Source organism: Chiloscyllium plagiosum, unplaced genomic scaffold (genome assembly GCF_037043375.1).
Source record: "Chiloscyllium plagiosum isolate Xiang-an unplaced genomic scaffold, Cpla_swu_hap1 HiC_scaffold_37, whole genome shotgun sequence".
In the NCBI taxonomy this organism is placed as follows: Eukaryota; Metazoa; Chordata; class Chondrichthyes; order Orectolobiformes; family Hemiscylliidae; genus Chiloscyllium; species Chiloscyllium plagiosum.
The window spans coordinates 6,179,525-6,207,374 of record NW_028270175.1 but is presented as its reverse complement, the minus strand read 5'-3'; the positions used below and the strand labels follow the sequence as shown (position 1 = coordinate 6,207,374).

Below are 27,850 nucleotides of genomic sequence, written 5' to 3'. Positions count from 1 at the left end.
ATCATTTCTAGCATCCACAGTTCTATTGTCTTACAGCACTGCGTTACAGCCTGACCTCCCCACCCACATGCCATTCACACACTCCCTCCCCGGTTGTGAGCTCTGCCCCTGCACAAAGTGTTAAGTCATGTTGACTTGCAAGAAAACTGATTCTGACCTGAGCCTAGGCTAATCATTCCAAAAGCAAGCGACTGAGTGATGACAGACTGGCTCACCCATGCCTGAGCTGCCCCCCTGGGACTGACCACCTCATACAACTCAAAGGTCCCTGGGTTCTGGCCAGTGACCCCCGAACGCTGTTGCTGCGCAGCTTCCTGGTGTTTGTGATTGACAGGCGAGCCATCCCATCAGAACACGCCTCCCTGCAGCACGCGATGTATCAATCTCACGGCCGTCCAATAGGAGCGAGGGGGCGGGTCCTAATCGCTGAAATGTAACAAACTCGCGGCAGCGAGGGATCAGGTAGTGAAGATTGCACCATGGCTGAGTGAGTATATCCCTCAGGGTGGGCAGGGATTGACTCTATTTCATGTAAAATAATAATTGTATTTAATACTCTAAGATAATCTGTATTCATCAGCGGATTTCAAGCACTTTTCTTTCAGATTTCTGGCAGTATTTCACTCTTGTGTTGCTCATTTTCCATGTTATTCATATTTTATTTGCTTCCTTGTCTGAATTTGTTCTGATTTCTTTTCCCTTAAGTGATTGTGTGCTTTTGAATGCAGAGTTAGTTAAACGGCTTACTCACTTGAATCTGGACGATTTCCTCTTCCTGTTTCCCCTTTCCTTCATTGCTCTGTGGGGTTTTGAGCTCGGGTTGGCCTTTCCTGGATGAGAGTCGAGGATATTGTCGATCTCCTAGGCCTTTCCCGGCTCTTGCACAAGTCTGTTAGGTGGAGCGTCAGATATTCAGTCATTGGGCTGCCCGTGCAGTGCAGACTCCCTAGGATGCTTCTGGCTGGGAGGCATATAGTTACAAAGAGTGACTTGAGGTCTTGGTACTCTCGCTACTGAAGTAGTGACTTTTAGAGGCAATCAAATAGTCTTTTTATTAATTTAAGAGTTTAAACCAAACAGCTTGGGGATCTCGTGAAATGTAGTCATTAAATAAAAAGTCAAGAGAGTGAGGTTACACGGTTGTTGGTGGAATATGAAGTAGGAGAAAGTGAGGACTGCAGATGCTGGAGATCAGAGCTGAAAATGTGTTGCTGGAAAAGCGCAGCAGGTCAGGCAGCATCCAAGGAGCAGGAGAATCGACGTTTCAGGCACAGGTTCCGGAAGAAGGGCTCATGCCCGACATGTCGATTCTCCTGCTCCTTGGAATATGAAGTATCCTGATTGAAGTTTTAAAGCTTTGCATCTTTATGGAAAGATGGACTAAATATCTGAAATAGTGTAGAATACATTGGAGTGAGAATAGGGCTTTGATTATAGATTTATACAGCATGGAAACGCACCCTTCAGTCCAGGCTGAACATAATCCCATCTGCCTGCTCCTACCCCATATCCTTCCCAATATTTCCTCATCACATACTTAGCCAAGTGTCTTTTAAACGCTATAATTGTGCTCACATCCTCCATTTCCTCAGGACTTTTGTTCCACACGCGAACCACCCACTGTGCAAAACATTTGCCCCTCATATCTTTTTAAGATCTCTTTCCTCTCACCTGAAAAATATGCCCCCAGTCTTGAAATCTCCCAACCTAAGGAAAAAACGCCTATTATTAATCTTATCTATGCTCTTTATGATTTTATAAATGAGGAGAAAGTGAGGACTGCAGATGCTGGAGATCAGAGCTGAAAATGTGTTGCTGGAAAAGCGCAGCAGGTCAGGCAGCATCCAAGGAGCAGGAGAATCGACGTTTCGGGCATAAGCCCTTCTTCAGGATTCCTGAAGAAGGGCTTATGCCCGAAACGTCGATTCTCCTGCTCCTTGGATGCTGCCTGACCTGCTGCACTTTTCCAGCAACACATGATTTTATAAACCTCTATCAGATAACCTCTTAACTTCCTATGCTGCAGTGAAAAAAGGTCCCTGCCTATCCAGCCTTTCTTTCACTCAAACCTTCCGTACCTGGTAGCACCCTGATTAATCTCTTCTGAACCCTCTCCAATTTCGTAGTTTGTTTAGAAAGAGAGACAACGTTGGGCAGCCTTCAGTGCTGTTCATGACCGTAGTGCTGTTGCCGTCACCTTTCTGTTGACAGGATCCCCACGTGTGGGGAAGTGAGAATATTTGGCAGCAGAGAAGGAAACCTACCCCACCCCATCAATATTTTATTTGTTTCACTCTCCCCACTCCTTCTTTCAGACTTTATTGAGTAGTCTCTGAAGCTTTGGAAAAGCACTTTGGAGCTTTTCCTGGCCACTCATTGAGCCAATGAGAAGAACTCTCTATCCTGGCATCCTCGCAGAAGCTAGAATAAAGGAATGAATCCAAAGATCATTTCTGGTCACCTCATTATAGGAAGTAAATGAAAGCTTTAGAGAGGGTGCAGAGGAGATTTACCAGGATGCTGCCTGGACTGAGGGGACATGTCTTGGGTTGAGTGCGCTAGGGCTTTTCTCATTAGACCGAAGAAGGATGCGAGGTGACTTGATAGAGGTGTACAAGATGATGAGAGGCATAGACAGAGTGGATAGCCAGACACTTTTTTTTTCCCAGGGTGGAAATGGCTCTCACGATGGGGCATAATTTTAAAGTGATTGGAGGAAGGTTTCAGGGAGATGTCAGAGGTTGGTTCTTTGCACAGGGATTGGTGGATATGTGGAATGCACTAGCAGCAGTGGTAGTAGAGTCAGATACATTAGGGACCTTTTAAGTCACTTTTGGATAGGCACATGGATGATATTAAAAATGAAGGGCTGGTAGGTTAGTTTAATCATAGAGTGGGACAAAAGGTCAGCACGACGACAAGAGCTGAAGGGCCTGTTCTGTGCTGTATTGATCTATGTCCTAAGCCTCACGTTCCTGATTTCCTTCAACTGTTGGTGGTGGGGGTATCATTGCTTGCAACCTCTATGGGAGGTCATGGCCTAGTGGTATTATCATTAGGTTATTAATCCAGGGACCCAGGTAATGTTATGGGGACCTAGATTTGAATCCCACCATGGCAACTGTTGGAATTAGAATGCTATGAAAATCTAAAATAGTTTAATAATGATCATGTATGGTGATTGTTGGGGTGAGGAGAGCCCATCTGCTTCAGCAATGTCTTTTACTGAAGGAAATTTGCTGTCTTTACTTGGCCTGGCCAACATGTCGCTGCAGATCCACAACAACGTGGTTGCCTCTGAACTGGCCTCTGGGCAATTAGGAATGGGCAGTAAGTGTTGTCCTAGTCAGTGATGCCCACACCACATGAATGATTTTTTTTTTCAAAAAGCATATCCCAACAACCACTTGAGTATCCTGTCTTTAAATCAAATTCCAAATGCAGTCACTATAGCTTCCAACCCTTGTTGCAGTGTGTAGAATACCTTTTGAATTTGGGAGTGTAGCAAAACAGTGTAAGGGGTTGAATTTCAGCTCCAGATCATGTGGGACAGTGGTAGTGACCCTAACTCTGGGACAGAAGATGGAAGTTAACATCTATGTCTGATCAAGTCGGTTGAAATAGATAACAAGGAATTTGCTAATATACCAAACTTCTCCTTAGAGTACTTAGGCACATGGATACATTCTAACTATAGTCCCTACCACCAGGTTCAAGTCCCGCCTGCTCCATAGGTGTGTAATAACGTCTCTGAATAGGTTGATTAGAAAGTATTTATGGAATATCTCTTTCTTCAAGAGAATAAAAGTCAGTTTTAAAAGATTAACCAGAATATAGAGGTCTGAGCAAACTACAGAGATCATTATTCACATTCATTTATAAATTGAGAAGTTGGTTGTGTCTTTCGGTGAAAACTGAGAAAGATTGGCAGAGAGTCTTCAGGCTTCAGAGGCACTATTGGTTTTTTTAGCTTTGGAAACTGAGGGAAAGTAATAAAGGAAACCGTCTCCTTAAGGTTCTCACATCTCTGGTTGAATCTGCCTGTAGGCTGCATAAAAGCAGTTTGTTCTGTCTGGTTCCGGTTTGTGAGTTAGGTGTTTTGTTGGTGTGTGGATTGCTTCGTGTATTGATACAAACACACATTATTGGTAAATCACTGTGAAATATTTCTGGATCATGCGCAAGTTGCTTCTTGAATTATCTTTATTCATCACTTTCAGATGTTGCTAATTCTTCGCTATGATCAGTGTCAAGTTTGTGTCAATACTTCACACTCTACGGTACAACAATATTTGGAAATTTAGCACTGTGAAAGCTATCAAGAATTATCCAGGCATTGAATATAAACAATAGAAATGTGAAATATTGCTGGAAATCTGAAATCAAAACCAAAAAGATTGGCAATCAGCTTTTATAAAATCAAAAGATTAATTTTGCGCATCAAATAAACATTTCTCATAAATTTATCCAAACTGTCCAATGATGGTGATATCCAATAAATTAAAATACAAGTTTGAAGCTGACTATATCGTAGGAACAAGAATGATGAACCACATAGTTACCTTCTGTCTTAATAATGCTGTTCCTTTTTAGTTGCAGTGACTCAGTAGCTGATGGGCAGGCTATCAGAGAGAGAATATTGTTTGGATTTGAATTGACTGCCCTGCTCCCTTGCGTTTTGGATTGTATGTTTTCTCTTGAACTGTATATGGTACCGCTTTTGCAGGAAACTGGAAGACCTTTTGGTTCCTCATTCTGTAGGTGGGATGGGATCAGGAAGTATCAGATTGTAACTTTGCTGACTGATGAGAGAGTTATTGCCACATTCCAAGAGCACCATGTCTCAAGTCTAGTGCTGTTTTGCAATATTGTATTTAAGACTTTGCAATGCGTGTTAAGTTGAAAATAGAATTATCCTCCTATATAGAGGAAGTTGTGCAAACAGGGAAATTAACATGGTTAATAATATTGAAATAGTGTCCTAACCAAACAGTGTAATATCTGCGCCTGAGGATCTTGCAATGCAGTTACACAAGAATGTGTCAGCAATCCTTGAGCTGGAATGAATTTGTGTATCCAGGGCATAAACACTTTTTCCAATGGGCTTTTCCCATCCATTTTATTTCCTCCATAACCAGATGGATATTGGAAGATCAAAATCGCCCAGTATGTTGCCCAGTTTATGTCAACATGGGGCAAGAGTGGACTGAGGTGTTGCTAAATTATTCCAGTGCATGGGTTCCAGTGAAGGGACAACACAGCCAAGATCAGCATTGTCCTTACAAACATGACCCCTGTCTTTTTATCATAGAATTCCCACAGTGTGAAAAGAGGCCATTTGGCCCATCCAGTCTGCACTGACCCTCTGAAGAGCATCTCGCCCAGATCCACACTCCTATCCTATCCCAATAACTCTGCATTTCCCATGGCTAACCCACTTCGCCTGCACATCCCTGCACACTATGGACAATTTAGCATGGCCAATTTACCCTCACCTGCACATCTTTGGATTGTGAGGGATAACTGGAGGAAACCGACGCAGGCACTGGGAGAACATGCAAACTCCACACAGACTGGTCTTTAAAGATATAGAGCTATACTGCACAGAAACATACCCTTCAATCCAACTCATCCATGTTAACCAAGTTTCCCAAATCATTTCAATATGATAAACATATCCTTTTTTTGTAACAACTCCTTGCCATCATAATCAAAGAAGAGGCTAGGATCTTCAGTGGGAGCACGCTCAATGATTGGTATGCTATAGAGTCATAGAGATGTACAGCATGAAAACAGACACTTCGGTCCAACTCGTCTATGCCGACCAGATATCCTAACCTAATCTAGTCTCATTTGCCAGCACTTGGCCCATATCCCTCTAAACCCTTCCTATTCACATACCCATCCAGATGCCTTTTAAATGTTGAAATTGTACCAGTTTCCTCCACTTCCCCTGGCAACTCATACCATACATGCACCATCCTCTGTGTGGGGAACGTTGCCCCTTAGGTCCCTTTTAAATTTTTCCCCTCTCACCCTAAACCTGTGCCCTCTAGTTCTGGATTCCCCCAACCCAGGGAAAAGAATTTGTCTATTTAACCTATCCATGTCCCTCATGGGTTTTATACATCTCTATAAGGTCCTCCCTCAGCCTCTGACGCTCCAGAGAAAACAGCCCCAGCCTATTCAGCCTCTTCCTATAGCTCAAACCCTCCAACCCTGGCAACATCCTTGTAAATCTTTAGGTCGAAGAAAATAAAGAATCCCTCTGAATTTGCTGCTTCTCCACATTAGTGAGCTCTCCAGGAGCATCAGCTTTCATTTCTATAATTGGCCATTTCAGAGCTCGAACCCTGATGATATATGGCCTGGAAGTCATTCTGAGTTGCACGTTGACCCGCAGGGTCAGTGTAAAGGTTTAGTTGTAGCCTTGTTGAAGCAGGATGGTCATTGCCGTGACTGGTGTTGGAAGTGGGGCAGATTTGATTGTCTGTTCTCTCTCTCTAATCCACATGAGAATTTTTCTTGCATCTGCTGCTCCTGCAATTCTCCTTATGTTTGCGTGTTAGGGGCCCCAATAAAGTGATGGTGAAAAGGATATTTCCTCTTGTGGGATATCCTAGAGCCAAGAAGTCACTGCTTTAAAATAACATGTTGTCCACTCAGACAGGGCTGAGGAGGAATATCTTCTCAGTGGGTCTTGATTCTTTAAAAATGTCTTCCTCGAATGTTTGTGATAACTGGAATTTTTTTCAGCCAGAGAATAAAAGTTGAGAGGTTATTGGGAATTGTTGGGAATGTGGAGTAAACCAATCAGCCATGATCTTATCAAATGGCAGGGCAGAATCGAGGGGCCGAATGGCCTGTTCCTAATTTGTGTGTTTGTACTTAGAACGAGATTAAGAAACCCAAGTTTGTTTCTGTCTTTCCCACTAGAGCTGATATTGCACTCATTGGATTGGCTGTGATGGGCCAAAACCTGATCTTAAACATGAATGATCATGGCTTTGTGGTAAGTATAACTTGACCAGTAATTCTCTGTCTGCTGTGGAGGCATCTTGTTGTGCCCTTAGTGCCTGTTGCATTTGCTAAAACAACTGTGACTGTGCTTCAAAGGGTATACATTGAATGGGACACGGAGTCATGCACCCATGGTCTTGATGAAGGGCTGTAAGATTGAAAGTTGCCTCATTTTCTTGCTCCCACTTTGTCCATCCATCTGTGTGCCGTCTAACCAGCAGAACGTGGCTGGGAGACAGAACGCTGATTACCAGCAGGTCACTGGGTTATGCTAATTCTACATGTATCTGGTGATCTCCCTAAGGCTCAAAAGCCAAAATGGATGCTCTGTTTCCTGGTGCTTTCAAAAATGTGATTTTTCCTGTTGAATTTTTTCGCTTGCAGAAATGAGGAGAATTGGGCTCCATAATGGAGCAGCACGGTGGCTCAGTGATTAGCACTGTTGCCTCACAGCGCCAGGGACCTGGATTCAATTCCAGCCTCGGGTAACTGTCTGTGTGGAGTTTGCACATTCTCCCCGTGTCTGCGTGGGTTTCCTCCAGGTGCTTTGGTTTTCTCCCACAGTCCAAAGGTATGCAGCTTAGATGGATTGGCCATGCCAAATTGCCCATAGTGTCCAGGGATGTGCATGCTAGGTGGGGAATGCAAGGTTACAGGGCTTGAGTAGGTAGGTGGGTGGGATGCACTTTTGGAGGGTTGGTGAGGACTCAGTGAGCCAGAGAATCCCTACAGTATGGGAATCAATGAAGAAACCAATACACAGACTACTGGAAGAACTCAGCAGGCCTGCCAGCATCAGAAACAGTTTACATTTTAAGTCCATTTTGCATCTCTTTCAGAATTTCAGCTGTGCACTTGCAATGCCGAGCCATATGCTCAAATGGACTTGGTGCTTGTTTTTGACTGCTGCAGACACGATAGGCAGAAGGGCCTTTGTGTGTCTGTAGACCTTTATGACTCTGGTAACATTGGAGAGAGAATGAAACGGTTAAAGTTTTGAGTGCAATCTGACTTTTCAGAAGGAGAGTCTTACTGGATTTGGCATTAATTTCCTTCTCCACAGACACTGCCAGACCCACTGAGTTACTCCAGCTTTGTGTGTGTGTGTGTGTGTGTCACATCTCCAGCCTCCTCAGCGTTTTGCCTTTTATTGGGCTCCATAAGAATGTTGGGTAGGTTTTACTTTGTGTGAAGAGGATTGAAACTTGTTGAAATAAAAGTAGAACACTGCAGGTGCTAGAGATAAATCAATACTGAGAATGCTGGAGAAACACAGCAGGTCAGGCAGCATCTGTGGAGAGAGAGAAGGGGAGTTAACATTTTGTGTTGAGAGGGTCTCTACCGAGGACTCATGTTGGCGAAATCCTGTGATACTGAGCTGGAGCTGAGGGCTGTTGACCTGTACATTACAGTGTTTTCTCTCTGTGCTCCCCACAGGCTCCTGTGGTACTGTGACCATGCTAAGGGTTGCACTGTGTACATTCTGCGGTGCTGCACGATGGTAGTGTTTAATCGAGAGCTGACTCACTGTCTCTGCTGCAGGTCTGCGCCTTCAACAGGACCGTTTCCAAAGTGGACAGCTTCCTGCAAAATGAAGCTAAAGGCACCAAAGTGATTGGTGCCCACAGCCTGGAGGAGATGGTGTCTAAGTTGAAGAGCCCTCGGCGTATTGTCCTCCTGGTCAAGGCTGGTGAGGCCGTCGATGACTTCATCCAGAAGCTGGTACGTCTCTGGTGGGGCAAGTTTCTGTTGCAAATGCAGGAATGGAGGAAAAAGGTACAGCAAACGGCCTGCTCAAGCCAGGGCTAGGAGGAAGCAGAAGGATTCCAAACCCCCTCCCTCCCAGTGGAAGTGTGGGTGACACACAGAAAGTGTGTATCTTTTCTCCAGACTGTACAATGCTCCCTTTTTCCCTGCTCAGCTTTTTTTTTTAATCTCCCCCCATTTGAGTGCACTCCCTTCCCAGGCTGTGGTCCCATAGCTGCAAGTGGCATCTTTCTGTCAGGAACTTTCCGGAAAGTTCCGGTCCAAACTCCCTATTCCCTGTCGACTCTCCTGTGGATTAGCATAAACAGAAATGTCCCTGAGTTAGTATTCTGCAACGTGGGTTCAAATCTCACCCGAATGGCCTGTGAAAACTTAAATTCAATCCATTAATCTGAAATAAAATACTTGACTGTGAAGTGATAAAATTGTTTAAAACAATTGATTCACTAATGCCCTTCGGGGAAGGAAATCTACCGTTCTCATCTGGTCTGGCCTACACGTGACTCCAGACCCACAGCATTGCGACTGACTCTGAAATAGCCCTATCAAGGGGCAATTAAGGATGGGTAATAAACATCAGCCTTGCCAGAGACCCCCATACCTGATACAAGAACAAAGAAAAGAAAATTAAAGAACACAATAGATCTGTTTTTCTCTCTCTCTCTTTCCCTTATCAGGTTCCACTGTTGGAAAAAGGTGACATCATTATTGATGGTGGGAACTCAGAATACAGAGACACAACGGTTCGTATCACGATGATAGACAAGAGTGATGCTGTTTAACATAGAGTTTTCTTATCTACCTGTTATGTTTAATTAGTGTGCAAGAGTTACTATCAGTCATGGGGATTGTTCTAGTGGGTAAAGATGTTTTCAGGTCCTGCGTCCTGTCCCTGCTGAAAATGTCTAGGCTCAGTTTTGTGATGGGCCCAGTCTGTGTAAATGTGTCAGTGTTCCCCCCCCTAGAAATGACGGGCAGGTGTTGTTTCAACATTTTACATTGGAGTCAGTGTGGGTAACCATTTTGTATGGGGAGTGTCAAAACTGATGAAAATGTTATAAAGCAGGACCGTAGAAGTAATTTTGTTTTAAATACGTGAAAGATCCCCAAATTCTGACAGTGCAGAAAGATGTCATTCGGCCCATCATGTCTGCAGCAGCTCTTTGAACGTGTGACTAGCCCACTGCCATTTCCCTGTCTTCTCCCTGTAATCCTGCCCATTCTCCTTTTTTAATGTTCATTATTCAAAGCTTAGTCATTTGACAGGGCAGACTTGAATATTGCTGAAGAGACGCTTTATTGAAACTTTTGACATGTGCTCAGGGCATTTACAAGAAAGTTAAATGGGGAGAAGATTTTATACCTGTATGTGAAGAGAGAGAGACTTTGCAGAAGCATTGTCACGAAGAATATGCAAGTTAGCTGAAGATTGGCATTTAACTCCAGTTTTATTTAAACCTAAGTCATTTGTGTTGACTCTGGTCGAGGCATTGCCTTAAGAAGTGAACCAGAGAGTGCCTGCCTATGTTCAGTTGAAACCAGCAGGCAGTCAGAGCATGCCAATACACAGGGCAGGACTCTGTGGATCAATATGTACAGCACCCATTGCACATGAGGAAGTGGGGAGGCTGCAGAAGGATCTAGACAGTTTGGGAGAGTGGTCCAGGAAATGGCTGATGGAATTCAATGTAAGCAAATGCGAGGTCTTGCACTTTGGAAAAAAGAAGAGAAGCATGGATTACTTTCTAAACGGTGAGAAAATTCGTAAAGCCAAAGTACAGAGGGATCTGGGAGTGCTAGTCGAGGATTCTCTAAAGGTAAACATGCAGGTTGAGTCCGTGATTAAGAAAGCGAATGCAATGTTGTCAATTATCTCAAGAGGGTTGGAATATAAAAGCACTGTTGTGCTACTGAGACTTTATAAAGCTCTGGTTATTTGGAGTACTGTGTCCAGTTTTGGTCCCCACACCTCACGAAGGACATACTGGCACTGGAGCGTGTCCAGCGGAGATTCATACGGATGATCCCTGGAATGGTAGGTCTAACATATGAGGAACGGCTGAGGATCCTGGGATTGTATTCATTGGAGTTTAGAAGATTAAGGGGAGATCTAATAGTAACTTACAAGATAATACATGGCTTGGAGAGGATGGACGCTAGAAAATTGTTTCCGTTAGGCGAGGAGACTAGGACCTGTGGACACAGCCTTAGAATTAGAGGGGGTAAATTCCGAACAGAAATGCGGAGACATTTCTTCAGCAAGAGAGTGGTGGGCCTGTAGAATTCATTGCCACAGAGTGCAGTGGAGGCTGGGAAGCTAAATGTCTTCAAGGCAGAAATTGATAAATTCTTGATGTCACAAGGAATTAAGGGCTACGGGGAGAATGCGGGTAAGTGGAGTTGAAATGCCCATCAGCCATGATTGAATGGCGGAGTGGACTCGATGGGCCGAATGGCCTTCCTTCCGCTCCTATGTCTTATGGTCTTATTCACCATGGCAACACCTCTACCAACCAGAGTCCACTTTCCAACCAATCAGCACTCTCTCCTTGTGCAGTATGAAATAGTGTACCCTTTTGTTTTTGCTATTCTTGCAAATTGTCCTGATGAGTGCAAAATGTAAAAGTTTTTAAAATGTGTTTTTCAATAATATTCAAACATTTAACATTTCTGTTGAGAGCAATCCCGGGTGTCCGTGACTACGTGAGAAAAGTTTAAAGGATAATCTGTTTTTTTTTCATCTTGTATCTTGTGTTAGATTTTTGAGGTATAGATTTGTGAGCTTTTATTAAGTTTTAATAAACTACGCCGAGTACCCAAGCTGCGCCATTATCTTGTGGAGGAGTTTAATTATCATTCAAGTGTCTGTGGAGATTAACAGCATCACATTCTGAAATATTTATGCAAGACATCATAGAAATGTCACAAACTACACTTTGTGTCATTTGCTTAAAAATCCCAGAAGAATTTGGAAGTTTTGATAATTGTGCTGTTCTTTGGCTTTACTGACAAACGCAATTACCTGCTGCTTATATTTAACTTGCTGTGGAAATGTGACCAAGGTACCTTTACTTTCCCTTTCGCTCCTGAAACGCAGAGGAGGTGCAAAGAGCTGAAGGCGAAGGGTCTGCTGTTTGTTGGGAGCGGGGTGAGCGGTGGAGAGGATGGAGCTCGATACGGACCTTCTCTAATGCCTGGTGGCCATAAAGAAGCTTGGTATGTCCACAGCCCTGATCACTGCAGCTAATCTGTTTCTTTTATCAGTTGTTTTTTGTGTGATCCCTGCAAATTGTATTTCTGAAGTGCTTCAGAAATGAGATTCTGAAATGAGCTCCCATTAGAAAAAGGGGGTAAATGCGAACTGGAGTCAGGCCACCACGGGAGAATCGTGTGTAGATCTGGGCACCACATTACAGTAATTACTGTAGAGAGAGTGCAGAGACAATTGACTAGAATGTTGCCAAGGCTGGAGATTTGTAGCTGTAAGGAGAGATTGGCGTTGTGTACCTTGGAACAGAGAAGGCTGACGGGTGACGTGATTGCAGTGTACAGAATTGTGAGGGGTAGAGATAGACAGGAGGAACCTGTTTCCCTTGACAGAGTTCAAAAGCCAGGGGTCAGAGATTCAAGCCAATTGGCAGAAGGACGAGAGGGGACATGAGGAAATGTCATTTTTATGTGGAGGGTGATGGGTGTCTGAAATTCGCTGCCTGAGGTAGATGCAGAGACCGTAAAAGGTTCCTGGATCTGCAGGGTGAGTGCTGTAAGCTGCAGGGCTATGGGTAAGTGCAGGAAAATGGGATTAGGAAGGGCATTTGGGTCAGCATGGACAAGAGGGCTGAATGACCTTTTTTTTGCTGTATCCTTTCTGTGGTTCTAGAGTGGCACAATGGCTCAGTGGTTAGCCGGCTGCCTCACAGCACCAGGGACCTGGGTTCAATTCCTGCCTCGTCTGACTGTGTGGAATATGCATATTCCCCCTGTGTCTGTGTGGATTTCCTCCCACAGTCCAAAGATGTGCAGTTTGGGGTGGATTAGCCAGGCTAAATTGCCCATGATATCCAGGGATGTGCAGGCTAGGTGGGTTAGCCATGGCAAATGCAGGATTACAGGGATGGCATAGGGTAGGGGCAGCCTATCACCAGCCAATCTCCCTTTGGCATCTCCGGGGTAGGTCACCTGATGGAGCAGGAGAGTCAGTGGCCTGCACAGAAGTGTCTCCTGTCCATGAGCTGCCCCCTCCTTGGGTGAGAGACCCGATGCTTTTTGCAGTCTCTGTAGCTGTGTCCTAGATTAACCCCACCCGGGAACACCTGTGTCACTTCTGGGAGTTCTGAAAGTTAGTCTCTGAATTGTTCATAACTGAGAGTTGCTCTGCTCTGTCAGCTGTGTGTGCGGTTTCTGTAATCCTGTGGGGGCAGTATTGAGCAGATGCTGAGGGTAGGACGCTGCTAACCCGGTTTAATGACCAGGTTGTCTGGGGTGAAATTGCAGGAGTTGGATGTTGGCAATTTTAAACAGGAATATTGAAAAGTGTGTTTTTTTTTTCCCCTAAGCTTTTCATTTTGTACTCATCAGGATAATTTGCAAGAATACCAGGAACAGACTAGAAAAGTTAATTTTTACATGTCACAGAACCTTTATTGGTGTTAAACAAACTTCAAAATAAGTGCCTTGATTTCCCGACCAATTTGATACATTATTCCAATTCTTAATGTCTGTCTTTTTAATGTGAAACAATGCTGTGGTGTAATGATGGATGAGTTTAATGTTTAACCCACTGACAATGTTCCTATTTTGTAAGAGCGATGTCCACTGTTTGGTTGTCTCTTATAGTCTCCTTGGTGATGAAGTTCAGTGATTTTGTTGAATGAATGGTTTTGGGCCTGACACGAGCTGCTTGATGCCGTGATAAGTTTGGTTCACTTTGTGTTTTCATCTTCCTTGTATAGGCCCCACATCAAGCATATCTTCCAGAGCATTGCTGCTAAAGTTGGAACTGGTGAAGCCTGTTGTGACTGGGTGAGTGTCAGTTCAAATGTCTCCAGTGTTAAAGGACTCTGAGTATTGCTGGAAAAAGGCACTTTTTGTCGAAAGCCTTTTATCTTGCACTCGCCAAAAAATCTGCAAGATGGGCCAACATAACAGGAAATGACATTTATACTGAGAGAGAAGCAAATGCTGATTGGTTGTCAAGTGAACTCTGACCTGGCAGAGTCAATGCCATAAAGAAAGTACCTGTTGGATAATGACTGACAGTCAACTGCCAGACCAGTTTAAAGGTAGATTGAATTTTATTGGTCAAGGCATTGTCCTGAGAAGTGAATCAGAATAACTCTCTCCTGTTTTTGTTGCATCGAGGCAGATGCATGTCAGAATAGAATCCCTACAGTGTGGAAACAGGCCATTCAGCCCAACAAGTCCACACCGACCCTCCAAAGAGTAACCCACCCAAAGCCATTCCCCTACCCTATTACTCTTACTTTTCCCCCTGACTAATGCACCTAGCCCACACGGGGGCAATTTAGCATGGCCAATTCACCTGACCTGCACATCTTTGGACTGTGGGAGGAAACCGGAGCACCAGGAGGAAACCCATGCAGACACTGGGAGAATGTGCAAACTCCACACAGTCAGTCACCCGAGGCTGGAATTGAACCCGGGTCCTTGGTGCTGTGAGACAGCAGTGCTTGCCACTGTGCTGCCACAATGTTCTTTCTGTCTCCAAAGTTTGGGGCCCTGTGTTTAATATACACTGAAAATAGGAGCAGGAGTAGGTCCTTCAAGCCGATTCCAGCATTCGATACCATTATCCAATTCCATCTAACCACGTAAGTACCTCACACAGAGTCTGACTGACAATTTAAAAGTTAAACAAAGTTTAGCAGGATAATGTTTTCTTTCAGTATTTCAGTCAGTGTTTTTGTATTATGATCCTTGAGCTGAACACTCAATCATTTATTGTATATGCTGGAAATTCGATGTCTGGAAGAGAAGAGTTTCAGATGTGGATGTCCCTTTAATATCAGTCAATTGTACTCATTCTTACTAATCTGTAAGGCACCTCCAGACTCTCAAATATTTTATTCCATTTTATTAAATGTGTTATCATAGCTGTTGCACTGATTAAAAACTATATTTGTAATAATGGTATATATAAGCATTAGGTATTGCAAAATATTTGACTTTTTTTTTAATTCATAGGATGTGGGTGTCACTGACTGGGCCCAGCATTTATTGCCTGTCCCTAGTTGTCCCTTGAGAAGGTGGGGGTGAGCTGCCTTCTAGGACTGCAGCAGTTGACCCACAATGCCCTTAGGTCGGGAATTTGTTTCCACTATTAAAATGACAACTCATACCATTTCCACTGTCAGACGGAAGCTTAAGTGGAATCTGTGGAATTCACTATCCCCAGAGCATGGGGGAAGCTGAGACATTGATTAGCGACGTTAGATGCTGAGACATTTAATTAGTAACAGGTTGAAGGGTTTTGGGGAGTGGGCAGGAAAGCAGAGTTGAATCTGAGGTGAGATCAGGTCATGATAGTATTGAATGGAGGGGCAAGCTTGAGGGACCGAATGGCCTCCTCCTGCTCCTGGATCATGTGTAAAGTAATATTGTGAATTTTTACCATCCCAGTTACTTCACAGCTGCAGCATTAGAATGAGAGATTTGAGCGTTGGATCATTTTAAAGTTTGACATTGAGGAAGCTCATGCTGTGATTACTGTTTTGAACGAGTTTCAGGTTCTATTTTATTTGCGCAGTTTTTGTGTTAACCATGTCGTTCCATCTCGTTAAATCAGAACGGTGACCTGTAGCTTTGAAACCCAGACTGAAGTTCTCTGATCTCTGCTCAGGTGGGCGATGAAGGCGCAGGTCACTTTGTGAAGATGGTGCACAATGGGATCGAGTATGGGGACATGCAGTTAATCTGCGAGGCTTATCAGCTGATGAAGGATGTTCTTCTCATGAACCATGACGAAATGGCGGAGGTTAGCACGACCTACTCGCAAGTATAACTCTGATCCGGAAAGCGTTAGAAAGAAAAGCAACTAAAACAAAACTGCATATGCTGGAAATCTGAATGGAAAACAGAAATAGCTGGAGAAACACAGGCAAGTCTGGCAGCATCTGTCAAGAGAGAAACCAAGTTAAAGTTTCAGGTTCAGTGTCTAGATTAGAGTGGTGCTGGAAAAGCGCAGGAGTTCAGGCAGCATCCGAGGAGCAGGAAAATCGATGTTTCGGGTTAAAGCCCTTCATCAGGATTCCTGATGAAGGACTTTTGCCCGAAACGTCAATTTTCCTGCTCCTCGGATGCTGCCTGAACTCCTGCGCTTTTCCAGCACCACTCTAATCTAGACTCTGGTTTCCAGCATCTGCAGTCATTGTTTTTACCCTTTCAGGTTCAGTGACCCTTCTTCAAATTCTTACCCTGAAGAAGAGTCATCCCAGACTTGAAATGTTAACTCTGTTTCTCTCGCGACAGATGCTGCCAGACTTGCTGTGTGTTTCCAGCTATTTCTGTTTTCGATTGATTATATAGTGGCTTGATTCAGTCCACTCTGCGATCTCGTGTGTACCTCCCAGAATCTGGAACACTTTGATTTTCTTTTGTGTTCAAATTTTACCGTCTCTCTGGCATCGAGTTAAAAGCTGGATTTTTGACCAAGAGTTATTCTGCGTAATTCTCTATTTCAATACAAAACATCCATTGCTTCTTGAACATCCTCAGTTATGAATAATGGCATTTGTTGACTACTTTTTAACCAGCTCTAGTACTTATAAAATCTTTCATTTTTAACCTGGCATTTTTAGAGATTTGTGGATTTGAGTTGGTGGGTGTGGAGGAGATTCCTGGTTTTGTTTTTTTCAGTAAAACCTGTGCATTGTTTTATTCCATGTCAGGTATTCAAGGAATGGAACAAGACGGAACTTGATTCATTCCTGATTGAAATCACAGCAGATATCCTCAAATTTCGGGATCCCAAAGGGAAGCCACTGCTGCCCCAGATCAAAGACTCTGCAGGTCAGAAGGGCACGGGGAAGTGGACTGCTATCTCATCCCTGGAATTCGGAGTGCCAGTCACACTTATTGGTAAGGGACACACCCACCTTCACCACCGTGTGGCGCCAATAACTAGATTTGTGTGTTGCCAGAGAAAAACGACACAATACCAAGTTTCAAAGGGAGCACCAATTTATACCCCATGAGAAGTGGGATGTTTTATGGTAACTTTTCCCTGACTCATTTCCCATATCCCTTTATATCATTCTTTATGCAAATAATCTTGAATTGGACCTGCCTCCACCACATTTCCAGGCAGTGCATTCCAGACCCTAACTACCTGTTGGGTGTGAGGAAGTTTTTCCTCCTTTCCTACCTGCTGCTTTTGCACATCATTTCAAATCTGCTCCATCTTATTCTTGATGCTTTTGCAAGCAGCGCCAGCCTCTCCCTATCTTCTGTGTGGGCAGCCCACTCATTATTCTGAAAACCTTGATCAGATCTTCTCTGTAGCCAACTTCTCTTCAAGGTGAACAATTTCTTCAATTGATCTTCATCGCCAACATTTCTCATTCCTGGAGCCATTCACACAAATTGCTTTTACGTTGTGTCTCTCCCATGCCTTCCTGTAGTGTGGCACCCAGAACTGTACTGCAACTGAGGTCTGACAGGTCAGCATCACCTCCTGACTCTTGTATCTGAGCCCCAAATAAATTCCGTTGGTGGAATTAACTCTGATCTCAGTAGATTAAGCAAATGGGAAGAGAAACTTAATGTCATCGTACAAAACCGAGAAGTAGTGACTCAGAAGAATCTTTTTCACTGAAAGTGTTGAGAGCAGCAGCAACTTTGTGAATCTTCCTTCCTTCCTTCACTTTGAATTGCCACATTAGCTGGTCACTCCTGAACTTAGCAAATAAAATGGTGCTGTAACTTGTAACTCACTATAGGCTGACTGGAGTCTGCCATTCTCCATCCATTGTCATGTTTGCTTTGGAGCCCAGCGCTTGACCTTTGGGGTGAGGGGGTGATGTGGCTATCGCTGGCCTTGGTCAGTGTTAATTGCTCATCAGGAATTGTTAGGGAGCTGCGTTCTTGAGTCACTGCAGTCCATCGTACAGTAGCTCGATGTGGTAGAGGGGCCAAGATACACAAACCATTTGATGCAGGTTAATGACTCCATCTCAAAATGCCAATATAGCTGTCTGTTGCCTACGGAGGGGTAGTTGAAGTGGGAAACCTCACAATCTTCTTAAAAAGTACCTGGATGACAACATAAGATATAGGAGCAGAATTAGGCCTTTTAGCCCATCAACTTTGCTCTGCCAATCGAGCATGGCGGATATGTTTCTCAACCCCAGTTCTCCTGCCTTCTCCCTGTAACCATTGATCCAGTCAAGAACCTCTCTACCTCTGTCTGAAAGACTCAATGACTTGGCCTCCATAGCCCTCTGCAGCAATATATTTCATAGATCTCCCCCCAACTCCCACTGAAGCAATTCCTTCTCATCTCCATTCTAAAGGGTCACTCCTTCACTCTAAGGCTGAGCCCTCAGGTCCTAGTCTCTCTGATGACTGACTGGAAATATCTTCTCCACATCTGTTCCATCCAGGGCTCTCAGTATCCTGGAATTTCAATTTGATCCCCCTCATCTTTCTAAATTCCTATCGAGTACAGGTCCAGAGTGTTCAACTGCTCCTCATTTGACAAACCCTTCCTCCCTGGGAAATGCTTCTGAACCTCCTCTGAGCCCTTGAAATGTAATAAGAGTCGAGGCTATGGGCCAAGTGTAGATTTGGTGAAACAGACTTGTCTGGAGGCCATTTGTAGAGAGAATTTTAAATCCGGGGAGGGAAAGGAGGAAAATTTTTGTCAAACCTGTATAGACTCCCTTGGGGTGAAAAAAAGAGCCAGAAATGTCATCATCCACCTTAAAAAACCAAGACCTATAAATAGAGAGAAGGGACATACCACCAGCCCTTCACCAGAGACTCTCACTGATGATGTTACCCAGTCATGGTGGCGCAACGTCTGAAACAAATCTTCAAGCTTAGCGAAATAACTTCCATACTTGATTAGATTTGATTAGATCTTAATTAGAAAATTCTGGGTGGGGGGGGGTTATTTTTAAAGAAGCAGTGAAAGGATGTAAAAGGATTTGTAAGGATGATGCCTGAAGAGAGCGGTTATAATCTGTCAGGGAAGACTGCACAACCCAGCGCTGTCCTCTTATAGAAAGAGTAGCTTGAGATGGAACTTGCTGGATGCCTTTTTAAAAAAAAAATGAAGGCATTGGATGGAAGGATAGTGAGAATTTTCCCCATTGGAAGGGACTCCGAACGTAGTTATTAATAAATCCAGAAGGGCGATTCAGGAGAAATCTCTGTACCCCAAAGAGCAGGGAGAATGAGCAATCCCTCCTCACTACAATCATGTGGTAAGTCAAATAAAGTCTGTAGCTGATTGGGTGGAAGCTCGATGACATGAGGGAGAGAGGAATAGACGATGCACGGGCAGAGCTCAAAGCAGTGAGGGGGGAGGTGGTGGGTTTGTGTGGAGAGTCACCATGAGCATGGGTTCGGGCGGGGCTGTCCACTCGGGTTGTAATCGGAACGATCTCGATGTTTTCAGGTGAGGCTGTGTTTGCGAGGTGCCTGTCCTCTCTGAAAGATGAAAGGATAACAGCTTCTAAACAGCTGGCGGGACCAAACGATCCAAAATTCTCGGGGGACAAAAAGACCTTCCTGGAAGATATACGCCAGGTGGGATTCCTGAGGGATTGTCTGAGAGCTCCGTTTTGGGTTTTTTTTGTGTGTGTTGTATTTAAGTAGCTGTTTCTGATCTGAAATGTTGGTGTAAATATTGGGCACGAGCTAGGATCCACTTGTGTGCAGCTTCTGTAAGAATCCGGGTGTGTTTTTGGGGGCAGTTACACGGGACTCCTGCCCCGTTTCTTTCGGAAGTGACTGACCCTTTTCAAAGTTTAAACTGCTCCCTATTTAAGGCTGGGGGAAAGTGAGGGCTGCAGATGCTGGCGCATCAGAGTCGCAACATGTAGTGCTGGCAAAGCACAGCAGGTCAGGCAGCATCCAAGAAGCAGGAGAGTCAACGTTTCGGGCATAAGCATCATCCTGATGAAGGGCTTCTGCCTGAAATATCGATTCTCCTGCTCCTCGGATGCTGTCTGATCTGCTGTGCTTGTCCAGCACCACACTCCTGACTCTGCTTCCTGTTTAAGGCAGGCTGCCCTCTGGTGAGGTACTGTTAAGGGTTTTATAAATGTCCCAAGCCCTGGGCACGAGGAAGTAAATCAGGCAGACATCCTGCTCCTGGTCACCATGGTAACCTACTGGGTGGGGATGTCCAGTGTTGCCAGACCCTAGGCTCTGCTGTGACTCCCCATGTGGTGGAATAGCCTGCTGTTGCCTCTAAATAACTGGGCAGAGTAGCAGTAGATGACTGGCAGGCCAGGCTCAAAATGTCCACGTTTTGACAGAGGAAGGAATCGGAGGAAATAATTAATCGAATCTTTCAGAGGCTGGGCTGGCTCCTTTTTCTTTTCAAACAAAAAACGAGGTGGTTAATTTAAGATATTTTCCATCTGCCTGTTCAGCGATGCTGTGACCCACCTCTGGAGAAGGTGGCACTCGAACCTGGGCCTCCTGGCCCAGAGCTCGGGACACAACCGCTGTGCCGTTTAAGAGCCCTCCTATAACTATCTAAAATATGTTTTGTTTTGTTTTATTGTCCACACTTGGCGTCTCTTTTTTTTGGTTTGAATTTTCACAAAAGCTTCTCAGTTAATTGTTCCTTGTGCATTCACAGCCATCTCTCCACCAATCAGAGGCCACTTGCCAACCCTCTCTTCTTGTTTATTTATTTATTTGTTTGTTTATATTCACTCGTGGGATGTGGGCATTACTGGCTGAGCCGGTATTTATTGCTCGTCCCTAGTTGCCCCTTGAGACGGTGGGGCTGAGCTCCCTTCTTGAGCCGCTGTAGTCCATGTGCTGTGGGTTGACCCACGATGCCCTTAGGGAGGGAATTCCAGGATTTTGATCCAGAGACACTGAAGCTACGGTGATATATTTCCAAGTCAGGATGGTGAGTGGTTTGGAGGAGAACTTGCAGGGGGTGGCATTTCCGTGTGTCTGTTTCCACATAAATTGTTGTTCCTTTTTGAAATTTGATGTACCTGTGATCCTACCCTGATGAGAGCAAGACAAAAGCTTCATCAACAGGACCATCCTTTGTTCCCCAGCCATGCTCAAGATCTCTTTGTTTTGTGAAGTGGGTTGGATTTTGAGGTTTTATTCTGATTCTCTGCAGTACAACCCCCTGTGTCTGTTACTGTGCCTCATTGTTAGCAGGAGAATGACAAGTGGAAGATGGCTTCCAGCTGTTTCTGAATTGAAACGTGGAGACAAGTAAAACCACGCCACATCCTAATTTCCGAATGTGTTCAAGGTGCCCCGATTTCAATCAGGAAATACCTGAAGGTGTATCAATACGCTGTATCCATCTTGATGCTACTGTGAAGTATTCAGTTTAATACACACAACGTGGAATGGGATATGCATTTTTTTCTGTCTGTGGGAACATGTATCTGGGTGTCTCTGTCTCTCGCACTGTCCTCTGTGTGACTCTCTCTTTCACTCTCTCGTGTGTGTATGCATCTCTCTCACTGTGTCTCATTTTCTCTCTCTGTCGTCTGTCTGTCTGTGTGAGACACACGCAGTTTGTGTTTCAGTAGGTGTTCATTGGAATAGGCCAATAAAATGCAAATAAAGATTGTCCATGTTTAACCCAAATTCACGTGTCATTGTACAGCGAAGGGAGTTGCTACTTTATCATGTTGGCCCCCAATTTTGATTTTTCTTTAAATAAAAAGTACAGGTTGGGGCAGCACTTGTTGGGGAGAGGTGTGAAGTCAGTGTTACATTTTGGGACATGTTTTGTTTGGTAGGCTCTCTACGCTTCGAAGATTATCTCCTATGCCCAGGGATTCATGCTGCTGAGACAAGCAGCTAAAGAGTTTAACTGGTGTCTGAACTACGGTGGAATCGCACTGATGTGGAGAGGAGGCTGCATTATCAGAAGGTGAGGGGCACACTTAGGAATTGCGTTTGTATGGTGCCTAAAGGTGATAAAAGGTCCTAGGATGCCATCTAGTGAACTTCCAGACTGGGCAGCATGAGAGATTGGAGCAAGCAGAACTCAGTTTTGTGAAGATGGTGGGTGTTAGCAAGTATCATGAGGGACATTTTTAAAGGAGGAAATTGAAGTTGTGCAATTGTACATAACACACAGAATGAGAAGCTGGTTATCTTGCAGAGTATTTAATCCTTATTTATAAACCTGGAGGAAAGGGTGGAGTTCCCTTCACTATGAAATACTGGGTTAGGAGGCATCATTTTTAAATTTCCAAGGGCCACAAGTTTCAAATGAAATGTGAAACTTGGGCAGCACGGTGGCTCAGTGGTTAGCACTGTTGTTTCACAGCGCAAAGGACCTGGGTTCAACTCCAGCCTTGGGCAACTATCCGTGTGGAGCTTGCACATTCTCCCCATGTCTGCATGGGCTTCCTCCTACAGTCCAAAGATGTGCAGCTTAGGGTGGATTGACCATGAGAAATTGTCCACAGTGCACATAGTATGCAGAAATGTGCAGACTGGGTGGGTTAGCCATGGGAAATGCAGAGTTACAGGGATAGGAGGAGGGTCTGGTGGGATGCTCTTTGGAGGGTCGGTGTGGATTTGATGGGCCGAATGGCTTGCTTCCATGTTGTAGAGATTCTATGAAATTCTTGCTTCTTGGGACTTGCAGATTTAAAAGAAACTATATCTGCAGTCAGTATAACACAAGGACTGTATCAAAACGTTGAAGGTTTTGGGATATCTTTTTCACTCCGTGTTCCTGCAGTGACTGTGTTCCTTGACATTGGGAAATTTGCTGGATTTCGAGGTCATAGTTACAGGCTCCTGGGTGACAAATAGACACTTTCAGACAGTTCGTGTGGGAGGGAATATTTGTAACGTCTGTGTTTTCTGTGTCTTTTTCAGTGTCTTCCTGGGTAAAATTAAAGATGCTTTTGATGCAAATCCAGATTTGCAGAACCTGCTGCTGGACCAGTTCTTCATGAAAGCTGTTCAGAATTGTCAGGTATTCTCATCGCAAACATCAAACTATGAGTCTGTGACATCTTAAACTAACAGAACCTAAAAGTGAAACAGCAGCATTCTGGCAACAAAATACACAACAAAATAGCAGGCACAGGCCATTTGGCCTGTTCTGTCATTCAGTGAGATCATGGCCGAAACTAGAGGGCATAGTTGAAGGTGAGGGGAGAGATTTTAAAAAGGACCTGAGGGGCAACTTTTTCCACGCAGAGGGTGATGAATGTATGGAACGAGCTGGCAGAGGAAGTAGTGGAGGCTGGTGAGTTGACAACATTTAAACAGGTACATGAATTGGAAATATTGAAAGTGATATGGGCCAAATGCTGGCAAAAGATGTGGAAGCTTGAGGGTGTAGAGGAGATTTACCAGGATGCTGCCTGGACTGGAGGGCATGTCTTATGAAGAAAGGTTGAGGAACTAGAACTTCTCTTATTGGAGTGAAGGAGGATGAGAGGTGACTTGATAAAGGTGTACAAGATGATGAGAGGCATAGATAGAATGAATAGCCAAACACTTGTCCCATGGCAGAAATGTGTATTACAAGGAGGCATCATTTTAAGGTAATTGGAGGGAGGTTTAGGGGAGATGTCAGAGGTACACAGTGAGTGGTGGTTACGTGGAATGCACTGCCAGCAGTGGCAGTAGAACCAGATACATTAGGGACATTTAAGGGACTCTTGGATAGGCACTTTGAAGATATCACAGTGAAGGGTATGTAGATGAGTCTGATCTTAGATTAGGATAAAAAGCTGGCACAACATCGAGGGCTGAAGGGCCTGTACTGTTCTGTGGTTCTAATGGGGCTTGTTTAGTTTAGGAAATCTAGTTAGCACAGTTGAGTTTGGCAGAAGGGCCTGTTTCCGTGCTGTATGACTCTGTCTGTGGTCTCTCTAACTGCCTGTATGACCCACCCTCCCTCTGGAGCAGAGAATGATGAAGACCAACACCCGCTGAGGATCCATGCCTCCCTCAGTATTTCACATGAACCAATTTTCACAATCCTTTTAAAAAGGGTTCCTATCCTTTTAAAAAAAAAAGGAGCATCTTCTTCATAGGAAAACCTGAACAAATTTTTAACTCTTACTCACAGAGCTGTACAGCATGGAACAGACCCTTCGGTCCAACTCATCCATGCCGACCAGATATCCTAAATTAATCTAGCCCCATTTACCTGCATTTTGTCCATATCCCTCTCAACGCTTCCTATTCATATACCCATCCAGATGCCTTTTAAACATAATTGTACCAGCTTCCACTACTTCCTCTGGTAGCTCATTCCATACACGTACTACCCTCTGTGTGGAAAAACATTATCCCTTAGGTCCCTTTTTAAATCTTTCCCCTCTCTCTCGAAACCCATGCCTGGACTGTTCTGGACACCCCTGCCCCTCCATTGCCCCTCATGATTTTATAAACCTCTAAGGTCACCCCTCAGTCTCCGACGCTCCAGGGAAAACAGCCCCAGCCTATTCAGCCTTTCCCTATAGCTCAAACCCTCCAAACTTGGCAGCATCTTTGTAAATCTTTTCTGAATCCTTTCAAGTTTCTCAACGTCCTTCCTATCAGAGGGAGACCACAACTGAATGCTGTTTTTCAGAAGTGGCCCAGCCAGTGCAACATGACCTCCCAACTCCTATACTCCATGCTCTCATCAATAAAGGAAAGCATCCCAAACACCACCTTCACTATCATATCTACCTGTGACTCCACTTTCAAGGAGCTATTAACCTCCACTCCAAGATCTTTGTTCAGCAACACTCCCCAGGGTCTTAGCATTAAGTGTATTAGTTCAGCCTCGGTTTGCTTTTCCAAAATGCAGCACCTTGCATTTATCTAAATTTACACTCCATCTGCCATTCCTCAGCCCATTGGCCCATCTGATCAAAAGCCCGCTGTACTCTGAGGTAACCTTCTTCATAGTCCACTACACCCCTGATTTTGGTGTCACCTGCAAACTTACTAACTATATGTCCTGTAGTCACATCCAAATCATTTATATAAATGGTGAAAAGCAGTGGACGCAGCACCGATCCTTATGGCACACCACTGGTCACAGGCCCCAGTCTGAAAGGCAACCCTCCACCACCACCACCCTCTGTCTTCTACCTTTGAGACAGTTCTGTGTCCTTTCTGTTATGTATGTCACCTAAGATTAACTAAAGCTACGACATGACATTAGAGAGAGAGAGAGAAGGCTGGCACGTTGGCTGAGTAGTTAGTACTGCTGCCTCACTGCGCATAGGACCTGGGTTGAATTCCAGCCTCGGGTGACTGTCTGTGTGGAGTTTGCACATTCTCCCTGTGTCTGGGTGGGTTTCCTCCCACTGTCCAAAGATGTGCAGGTTAGGTGAATTGGCTATTGACAATGAAGTGGATAGCATGGGGGGCTGGATCTGGGTGGGATGCTCTTCGGACGGTCAGTGCAGACTTGACGGGCTGAACAGCCTGTTACTGCAGTATGATTCTAAAATCCAAGTGAAAGCTTCATCAGAACTAAGTTAACCTGAAGCATTTTCTTTTCTGTACAATCGCTGCCCATCCTGCTGAGGCATTTGAAAGAAATTGGGTTTCGACGAAGGTCTCTTGCTGTCTGTCTCTGGGTCATAATTCAGGAAGGTTTATCTATATTGAAGCAGATTCCTGAGAGGAGGCCGTAGTTTCAGGAGGAAAGGTGGGACTGCCTGGGTCTCTAATTTTTGGAATTCAGTAGATCGTAGGATGATCAAGATCCTGCAGGGGTAGAGCTGAAAGGATGTCGCCCCTCGTGTGGGATTCTTATCACTCTCTGGGGCACAGTTCCAAAACCAGGGTCTCCCATTTGATGCAGAGATGTGAAGAGAAATTCCTTTCTGTGAATTTGGTGATCACTGGAATTCTATCCCTCCGAGAGCAGTGGAGGTTGGGTCATTGAGAATAGTTTTGATTGTGTGAGGCAATGATTATGTTGGGAGTGGGCAGTAAAGTGTGGGCAAAGCTACAATGTTATTAAATGGCAAGACAGCCTCAAACGGCTGAATGACCACTTCCAGCTCCTAGTTCTTTTGTTTTAATGCAGATAATTTTGGGAGGAATAACTTCTTCCTTCCCTCAGCGTATATCCAGGTCTTGCTGCGAGAAGCTGATTGACACTGTGTTGTTCTGTCTGCAGGAATCCTGGCGGCGTGTGGTTAGCACTGGGGTACAGATGGGCATCCCTATGCCCTGTTTCAGTACCGCTTTATCCTTCTACGACGGTTATCGCCATAAGATGCTTCCAGCAAACCTGATCCAGGTACAGACACTACCCATAATGTTATCCTTTGTTTTACTAAAGCTGTACCCAACACCTCCCTCTCCAGGCAACAGCCTCTTTTCTCACTCACTCACTCACTCACTCACTCACTCACTCATTCTCACACAAAAACCGGAAAGGGGCTGTGCAGGCCGGGTCTACCCCCTGGGAGTGCAGTGGGTTTAGTATTGCCTCAACAATTGCTATCTGATACTTTAGCATAGTAACACGAAGTATTAAAGGGGAAAAAAACCCACCTTTTTTTTCCTGAAAGAATAACCTGCCTCCACTAGATCCAGCTCAAATTTACAGCTAACTGCTTGGGCCAAGGCTGGTTTAGGTGTCATTGACACACAGCGCTACGTGTCCATAACAATATGGCAAATAAGAGCAGGAGTAGACCATTCGGCCCTTCGAGCCTGCTCCGTCATTCACTGTGGTCTCAAGAGAAAGTGAGGATTGCAGATGCTGGAGATCATGGTCGAAGAGTGTGCTGCTGGAAAAGCCCAGCAGATCAGGCAGCATCCGAGGAAAGGGAAAGTCAATGTTTCAGGCATCAGCCCTTCAGCAGGAACATTTCTCATGACTCTGATCATTCAACTGAATCCCTCTTCCTGCTCCACCCCCATTTCCCTTTGCTGCCTTTAGCCCTCAGTACTATATCTAAATCCTTCTTGAAAACATTCAATGTTTTGGCTTTAACTGCTTTCTGTAGCAGACAATTCCACAGGCTCTCCACTCTCTGAGGGTGAAGATGTTTCTCCTTATTTCAGTCCGAAATGCCACCCACCAACCTGTATCCTTAGACTGTGCCCCCTGGTTCCGGACTCCCCGATGACTGAATGACTGACTGTCTGCAAGGCTTTGGTTATGGCATCTCTGATCCCTGCCAGGTCACCAGCTGGCTGAGCCTGACCAGCCTGAACCCAGAATGTCTCCCCCTTGTGTGCAGTTTGTATTTTTGACTCTTACTATTGGGTTTGAGGGGAGGGCGAGGTGTTTTGGAGTTGGAACGCCTGGTGAGGGGAGGTTGGGGATTGCAGATTTATGGCACTCTCTCTAATCTACTCATTCTTTTGCCTGCAGGCACAAAGGGATTACTTTGGTGCCCACACGTATGAGCTGCTCTGCCAACCTGGCAAGTTCATCCACACAAACTGGACGGGGCATGGAGGAAATGTCTCCTCATCTTCATACAACGCATAAGCTCTCGATGGTTGGCACTGAACCATTTTGGAAAAATAACATTCCACCAGAGTAGATACTTGAAAGAAAAGCTGTAGTTTTAAATATTCTAACTTAAGGCATTCTCTGTCCTGTGCTAATATCCGGTCTAGAAGCAATGAAAGTCAATTTTCAATAAGATCCAAATCTTTGGGAAGAATCAAAAGTTGTAATAAACAATAAAATGTGCATAAACCATGACTCCTGATTTAATTTTTAAATTTAATCATTATTGCTTCTCTGTGCATCAAAATGCAAAGGAAATATTTTAGTTCAGAGACCATTCAGCCATCATTCCTGCACTGGCTCATCTGATTAGTATCACTACCCCTGTCAAACACCTTGCTTGAATTCCCAGGCAGTATGTTCAAAGCCCCGACT

At 44.6% G+C, this 27,850-nt stretch overlaps 1 protein-coding gene across 1 annotated transcript; it reads left to right on the top strand.

Moving 5' to 3' along the window:
• Positions 1 to 450: 450 nt before the first annotated feature.
• pgd (phosphogluconate dehydrogenase) lies at positions 451 to 27,670 on the top strand. The gene is made up of 13 exons (XM_043676234.2): positions 451 to 487; positions 6,937 to 7,012; positions 8,563 to 8,742; positions 9,465 to 9,530; positions 11,885 to 12,003; positions 13,740 to 13,809; positions 15,647 to 15,781; positions 16,695 to 16,884; positions 19,427 to 19,557; positions 21,762 to 21,895; positions 22,858 to 22,957; positions 26,123 to 26,245; positions 27,332 to 27,670. Exons 1-13 carry the CDS (start codon positions 480 to 482, stop codon positions 27,449 to 27,451), a joined length of 1,452 nt encoding a protein of 483 aa, XP_043532169.2. The 5' UTR covers positions 451 to 479; the 3' UTR covers positions 27,452 to 27,670.
• The last annotated feature ends 180 nt before the right edge of the window (positions 27,671 to 27,850 follow it).